An 8,162-nucleotide genomic window follows, 5' to 3' on the forward strand; every position below is an offset into this window, starting at 1 on the left:
CTATTTTTTTTTGATGGATTTTAATTGTGATTTTTGCAGTGCTGTGTGTGTTCAATTCTGTTTTAATGTTTGCATATTTGTATATTTTAAATGGTGCACTAATATTTGGGGCCCCCGGTGACACAGTGCATTAAACCGCTGAACTGCTGAACTTGCTGACTGAAAGGTCAGCGGTTAAAATCCGGAGAGCGGTGTGAGCTCCTGCTGTTAGGCTCAGCTTCTGCCAACCTAAGCCATTCGAAAACATGCAAATGTGAGTAGATCAATAGGTACCACTTCTTCGGGAAGGTAACGGTTAAACCTTTACCTTTACTAATAATAAATAATAAAAATGTTCACCTCTCTCTGTGGTCCTCTATTTCCATACAGCTCTCTATTTATTTATTTGCAATATTTGTATACCACCCTTCTCAACCCCCAAGGGGACTCAGGGCAGTTCACAGTGTTGGCAACAATTCAATGCCATTGATAAAAACAGTATAAAACATTGACCCTTCCCTAATAAAACATTAAACACATCACATAAAACAACATCACCTACCACACAGAGACATAGCCACTGTAAACAGTCCTGGGTCATTGCACTTTCAACTTTCTCTTTAACTTCAAATATTCCTATGATGGGCCGAACGCTTGGTTCCACAGCCAGGTCTTTAGATGTCTCCTAAAGGTCAGGAGGGAGGGGGCCAACCTGATCTCACTCAGGAGGGAGTTCCACAGACATGGGGCCACCACTGAGAAGGCCCTGTCCCTCGTCCCCACCAGCCGTACCTGTGAGGCTGGAGGCGTTGAGAGCTGGACCTCCCTGGAAGATCTTAATCTACGAACTGGTTCATAAAGGGAGATATGTTCGGGTAGGTAAGCTGGACCAGAGCTGTGTAGGGCTTTATAGGCTAAAACCAGCACTTCAAATCATGCTCGATAGCTAATAAGCAGTCAATGGAGTTGCAGCAACAAGCGGGTTCTCTGCTCCCTGTGCGACGCCCCAGTTAACAACATGGCTGCAGCAAGTTGGACTATTTGCAGCTTCCAAACAGTCTTCGAAGGTAACCCCATGTAGAGTGCATTGCAGTAGTCTAGACAGGATGTAACAAGAGCATGGACTATTGTGTCTAGGTCAAACTTCCCAAGGTACGGGCGCAGTTGGCGCACAAGTTGTGTGAACGCCCCTGGGGGTTCCAGGCTCAGCGATGAGTCCAGGAGGACTCCTGATGATAGTATGATAGCTGGATCCGGAAGCTCTGAGCGTTATGCACATTCCACAACGGCGGTTGTGAATAAGGGAAGGGGAGAGTGGCACACTGAGGGCGGGAATAGACTTCATAGTTGCATTTGGTGGAAGGATAGAAAGGAAGGAAGAGTTAGGGTTAGGGTTTGGGGTAGGGTAAGGGTTAGGGTTTGGGTTAGGATTGGGGTTAACGGTTAGTCTTAGGGTAAAGGCTATGGTTTAGGTTAGGGTTTTACCATTAAATAACTCTTACATTCCTTTTATAATATTGCGTTGCGCAAACAGCGCTCCTGAAGGAGCAAAACAGAAACAGCGTAACACTCAGAGCTTCCGGACCTAGCTTTCACACTATTACCGGAGTCCCAAACTGCGAACCACACTGAACAGGATTATATGGTAGTGTGGACTCAGCTCAAAGCAGATATTGTGGGATTTTCTGGGTTCTATGGCTGTGTGGAAGAGTTATCAGATAACCCAGTTCCAAGCAAATATTGTGATTGTCTGCCTTGATATTCTGGGTTCTATGACTGTGTGGAAGAGCCCTCAGATAACCCAGTTTCAAGCAGATATTGTTGGGATTGTCTGCCTTGATATTTTGGGTTCTATGGCTGTGTGGAAGGGCTCTGACGCGCTCTCTCAGCCTCGGAGGGAGGCCCACAGGGGTTGACATCACAATGGGCCCCGCCCCTTCGCAACACACACACACACTTTGAGGCGGGTCTTGGAGCCCCCCTCCCTCTCTCCCTGCGCACGTCAATCAATCCTCACCTGCTGCTGCTGCAGGAGGCGCTGGGTATGATTCCCCGCCGCCGCCTCCTTGTCGCCCTCCTCTGTGGCGCTGCTGCGGAGGACGGTGATGTGGAGCGTGAGCAGGAGGAGCCCCAGGAGGAGCAGCAGCTCGGCCGCCAGGCGCACCATCCTCCGGCAGCGGGCGGCTTTAGGGCTCCGCGGAGGAGGAGGCGGAGGGGAGGCAGCAACTGGGACGGGAAGGAGAGGCGGAGGAGGAGCCACCTCGGCCGCAACGTCTAGCCGAGCAGGAGCTGGATCGAGCGGCCCGTCCGAAGAAGAGGAAGAAGAGGAGGAGGAGGGGGAGCCGCTGCAGCCAGCCTCCCCTCCGCCTCTGCTGCTGTTGCAGGCCGGAGGAGCCACTTCGGGAGGCGGGGAGGGGGCTTCCGAGGAGGAGGAGGAGGAGGAGAGAGAGCAACGGGGGCGCCCGCCCGACGGCAGCAGCAGCAGGGCCGTGGCCGCGGGCGGAGGGGTGAGCTGCGGATGCGGCGTCCTTGGCAAGCCCGGGGCGCCCTCATAGGGTCAGAAGGGACGCCCCCTCGGGGAGTGGAGTCTCGTGCCTCATCCAGGGAAGGGGGATAGAGCACAGGGCGCGCGCCCTTTCCTCCCGGGGGAAAAAAAACACAGGGCGCGCGCCTCTTCCTCCTCGCTTCCAGGGAAGAAGAATTGAAAGGCGCGTGCCTGCCTGCCGCCTCGCGCGCGCTCTGCTCCTTCTTCTCAAATCCTCTTTTTTTGAGCGAGGCGCGCGCGCCACAAGCGGCTCCCAGGCCCTCCTTCAGCCCATGAGAGGACTGTCGTTGCCCATAGGCTCCAGTGTCAAAAAAAGAGAGACCCAAAGCCCCTCAGGCTTGGTCCCAAAGCCCTTCTTCAGTGCGCTCCCAAGCAACAGGTCCTGAGGAAGTCGAGGAAGAAGAGCGCCCACTGCTTTCCCTTCAGCGCCTCCTCTCGTCTTCCTCGCGCCTGTCCCCGGCTTTATATACTCGCGCTCTTCACCTCCTCCCCCCCCCCCCCCGCTCCGCCGCCGCCTCCCAGGGTTTACTTCTCATCTCGTCACCGCGGCGCTTCTCCCACACACGACCTCTTCCCGCCCCCCGCGCGCCAGGCTTTGATTCCCTTTGGCTAACTTATTACCACCTCATCACATTGGGAGCGGGAAGCATCGCTGACCGACCTTTTAAGACAGTGGATCCCAACTTTTTTTTACCACTTTGACCAGCGACCACTCTCCAACAATAGTACCAAAACAAACAAATAAAAAACATGCAAAGCAGGTGAACATAGCATTGAATGAAACGTTCAGAATAATCATAGGATGTCTGTAACCTACACCCAGGGGCGGCTCATCCATTACGCGAAGTAAGCGGTCGCAGAACACTTTTTTTTGCCAAGGGCGCAGAGGCGCCTCCGTAAATGCCCCTTGACCACCACTTGAGGAGCACCCCCTCCACTCACAACAGCCCTAGCAGTCTGGGGGGAGCCTCGGCTTTCTTGCCTTACTGCCTGGCGATCCTCTTCCCAAAGGGGCCAGGGCCCTTGAGCCTCGCCTAGCCCCTCTTATTCCTGCTCCACTCAGCCACCAGATGCGCCAGCAGAGCCGGTGCTCAATCGTTCTCTGCGTTCGATCCCTTCCCCATGACCGGCTCCCTTTCCTGATCCCCTGGCGCTCCACCCGCCTCCTCTCCTCTCCCCAATCCACGGGTGGGCCAAGGGGTGGAGCCACCTGGCCCGCTTCGGGTCCAGAGGCCTGTCTGAAGACCCCAGCATGCGCACCAAAAGTCACCTCTTCTCCTGACTTTCTCTTCAGCCATTGGGTTGGAACCTGCCAGGATAGCCATTCTTATCGCACCAATCCTTTTTGTAAGCACTTTCAGTAAACTGAAAGCATGTCAGTTAAAGCACATCAGCTCAGACATAACTCCTCCCAAACCATACATTGCCTCTCTCTGACTATGCTGCTTCTGCCCTTTGTAGGTTTTTTTTTTCTGGAGGAATTGAGCAATTCCCAGAGTTTGCAATCTTGCAAGACAGGCTTTGTCTCTGTGCAAATGCACAGTTAATTACTTCTACATTTGCAAAGTACACAAGCACTGTGCCTACAAACACTTAAGATATTAATTCAAGGTATAGATGCAGTTCATCATCTCAAGCCTTTTCCATATTTTGTGTAATCTGCATGGAGGAAGGGTACTTGATGTACAAGCCTTGTTTTGGGATGCAGGGGCCAGTACAAGTAGGGACTTCTGCAAAACAGAGTTGGGAAGTCTTGCAAACATGGAAATGCTTAACCAGCAAAGGAAATTCCTATCAGTGCCTGGAATTATCTGTGAATTTACAGTTAATTGAATTATAATAGAATGATAGCATAATAGAGTTGAAAGAGACCACATGGGCCATCTAGTCCAACCCCCTGCCATGCAGCAAAAGCACAATCAAAGTACCTCTGACAGATGACCATTTAGCTTCTGTTTAAAAGCTTCCAAGGAAGGACCCTCCACTACACCTAAGCCAGAGTTCACTGTTGAACAGCTCATACTGTCAGGAAGTTCTTTCTAATGGTCAAGTGGAATATCTTTTCCTGTCACTTGAACCCATTGCTCAGAGTCCAAGTTTCCAGGGCAGCAAAAAACAAGCCTGCTCCCCATTCCTTATGACACCCTTTCACATATGTATACATGGCTATCATGTCTCCTCTCAATCTTCTCTTCTGCAGGCTAAATTGGCACTGTTCTTTAAGCCGCTCCTCATAGGGATTTATTGTCTCCAGACCTTTGATCATTTTAGTTGCCCTCCTCCGAACACCTTCCAGCTTATCAATATCCTTCTTGAATTGTGGTGCCCAGAATGGGCACAGTATTCCAGGTGAGGTGTAACCAAAGCAAAATATGGAGGCACCATGACTTCCCTTGACACTATACTCCTTTTGATGCACTCAAAATCCCATTTTAAGCATCTGCATCTCACTGTTGGCTCATGTTCAACTTGTTTTCCACAAAGACTCCAAGATCTTTTTCACATGGACTGTTGTCAAGCCAGGTGTCATCCATTCTGTATTTTTGCATTTCATTTTTCCTGGAAATTTTGTTAATCGTGAGTTTTGGATTTGGATTATACTGTATTGCATTCTATTATGTGTATGTTTTTTTTAATGGTGTGTTTTTATATATGTATTGTATGCATTTTATGCGATATGTTTTGACTTGGTTGTACCCCACTTTGAGCCACTAGGAGAGGTGGATAGCCAATAAAATGTATTATTATTATTATTATTATTATTATTATTATTATTATATGATAGGAATATAGGAATCATGTTGCTGGCTCAAATGTCTGCTTCATTCATGAGGGAGGGAAAGTGTATTTGAAGGTGAGGAAAGGAGCTGAACCCTTCCTCATTACAAATTGGCTGCATTACTTCCCTGAAGATTGTCGTTACATGCATGTTTCCCAAAGTTGTACCACTGGGGTTTTAAGTGGAAGACTTTGAGGCTGCTGCGTCATGAAAGCAGCGTGTTCACCTGGAAAAAACCCATAAGATTTAAATCAGTGAGCCTTAATTCTGAGTAAACATGACTAAGATTAGGCTGCATGGGTATGAATGGTGTTGACACTGTAGCTATCAAACACAGTACAATTTTTTTCAATCCTTTGGATGTCAGTAGTAGAACTTAACTGCACTATGGTACATAAGACATGTAAAGCACTGATCACAGTCATTGTAATATTCCATTGAGAAGTTTGATTTTGAGAAGCTTTAAAAAAGATTTTTTTTAATGACCATGATTTGCCTATATAGATCCATGTAAATAATCTTGCACTAAAAAGTTAGAGTTGGGTGATTTTGCTACATTTTATAACTGAACCATATGAAATCTCTGAATTCTGTTTATTACAAAGCATATCTTTATTCTGCTCATTCACAGTAATGGAAACCTGAATTGTACATAAACCTTGTTGAATAAAGGTAAGTCTTTATATGTGACTATTTATATAGGTATTTAAGTTATATTTTGTGTTCTGATGCCTGTCCACAGATGTAAATATGTTCCAGAATAATGTGAATAATTAATATATTCATAGAATATGAATAGATTCACAAAATACTACACTTGAAACCTGAATTTCTGCTGTCTGGTCAGTTGAACTACCAGTATTCCAGCAAATTAAGTTTATGTCAAGAAAGCTTAGTTCCTATTCTGCAAAAGGAGGTGTGACATACAGGGGCAGCTCAACCCATTACACAAAGTAAGCATTTGCAATATAGTTGATTTTGCCCAGGGGCTCTCTTGAGGCGCTCTTGGGGGGAAATAGACCTTGACATATGCGAGTTGTAGTTACTGGGATGTATAGTTCACCTACAATCAAAGAGCATTCTGAACTCCACCAATGATGGAATTGAACCAAATATGGCACACAGAACTCCCATGACGAACAGAAAATATATATCAGTGATTGGTTGTGGGGGATACTGTTTGCTTACCATTGAAAATTACCTAGGGCCGCCTCTGGTGACATATTTACAGGAGGTGTTCTTCTTTCCTTCTTTCCTTCCTTCTTTCCTTCCTTCTTTCCTTCCTTCTTTCCTTCCTTCCTTCCTTCCTTCCTTCCTTCCTTCCTTCCTTCTACCTTTAACTTGCATGTGAGGAAATATCTAGGGGAACTCCAGCTAGTGAATGTACATGTAAATATGGAGCCAATCAGCTGGTTCAAATGTCAGCAGAAGATAATATATTTGAAGAAGATATATTTTAAGAATCGTGCACTTTAATTATATACTCACTTACTGATTTCATGTGCATGTGCTTTCATGGTTCTTTTCAAATTATGGTGACTCCTATGAATTTTATAGGCTTTCTTTCGTTTCTGTCCATGTTCATGTGTGCCTTCGTTTATATCCAATACATGTACATAATGTCATAGGCTTTAGAGCATGGACTAGCATAAGCTCATGCAATGAAATAAGTGGCAACACCTGAATTTAGTAATATAATTCTCCAAAGTGATTTTGTGAAGGTGCAAAATAGCTATACTTTAGCCATTAAATATACCTGAGCTGCAAACCACAGTAACCTATGCCAAATAAAACTTGTTAACCTTCAAGATGCCCCAATTTTTTTTTGTTTTCACTATACTATGAAAAAGTTCTCGGTATCGACATTTTCTAGCTTTTTTAAGGGCTGGAGTTGTAAAATATGGATGGCAGGAGATGTGAGTTATTAGAGAAAACAGAACTTGGTGTATGTTATGCTTTATTTTAAGGCTACAAATTGGTAGCTAGAATGGTGGAAAGATCATAATATCTACCAGCTTAAGTGACAGCATGGTGAAGGAAAAAAAAACCCTCACACATACGATCTACAGCTGGTTTCTGGGTAATGTAAGTTCACCATGATCTTATGAATAAAACAAACAAACAAAAAAAGACACATCTTTAAGCCATCTGAGGCAGGCTTGCATTTGGCATGCATTTCCGGATGCAGTATTTACTTTTATGTGTCAAGATGTTGTGCAATGACAATAAAGGACTGGAGAACACCACTGTTGGCAGTAAAGAGCTGGCAGTTTGAATCTGGATTCTCTTATTCTAGGAAAAATGTATGAGTTCATATTGTTTCAGAAGTATTATTGTGTTTTTTTAAAAAGAGATTTCTTGTAGATAGAGTGCCAGCGGGATTGCGAGAGTGAGGAGAAATGGAAAAATACTTAGGCAACGGGAAACAGTATAAACAGTACAAAAAATTGTTCTGCTGCCTTTTGGGTAGCCCACACATGGTGGCTTTTGAGTAGGAATCAAAAGCCACACACATGATGAGTTCATTGACCCAAACCGATGGACCAAAGATCATTGTGTCAGGGAGTTGTGCCCCTTTCCTCTGCAAAAAAGCCAAGCAAAAATAAAACTAACCTCAAAACCAAAACAAAGAGAGCTGGTAAAAGACTCTCTTGGCTTTGGTTTAGCTCATTCTTTGTGGTTGCAATCTGTCTGCACTACACTTAAATGAGGGTATTGGATTAAAGTAGATCTTGCGGAGAATACCAGGTTTCAAGATGCTGGTGGATTTCAGTGGGAGACTGGTGCAAGGAGAAAGGATTACATCTCCCCTAGTGCTGTGGTCTTGAGCTGGATTGGCTTTCCCCCAGCTGGCGTCGG

At 46.0% G+C, this 8,162-nt stretch overlaps 1 protein-coding gene across 1 annotated transcript in view; it reads right to left on the reverse strand.

The window, feature by feature from the left end:
• ISM1 (isthmin 1) overlaps positions 1 to 2,979 on the reverse strand; it is a 50,308-nt gene extending 47,329 nt beyond the window's left edge. Inside the window, exon 1 of the mRNA XM_067469078.1 lies at positions 1,997 to 2,979. Coding sequence (XP_067325179.1) covers positions 1,997 to 2,146 — 150 coding nt within the window. The 5' untranslated portion in view covers positions 2,147 to 2,979. The remainder of the gene's footprint in view (positions 1 to 1,996) is intronic.
• Between the last annotated feature and the right edge of the window lie 5,183 nt (positions 2,980 to 8,162).

The sequence above is a fragment of the Anolis sagrei genome, chromosome 1 (genome assembly GCF_037176765.1).
Source record: "Anolis sagrei isolate rAnoSag1 chromosome 1, rAnoSag1.mat, whole genome shotgun sequence".
In the NCBI taxonomy this organism is placed as follows: Eukaryota; Metazoa; Chordata; class Lepidosauria; order Squamata; family Dactyloidae; genus Anolis; species Anolis sagrei.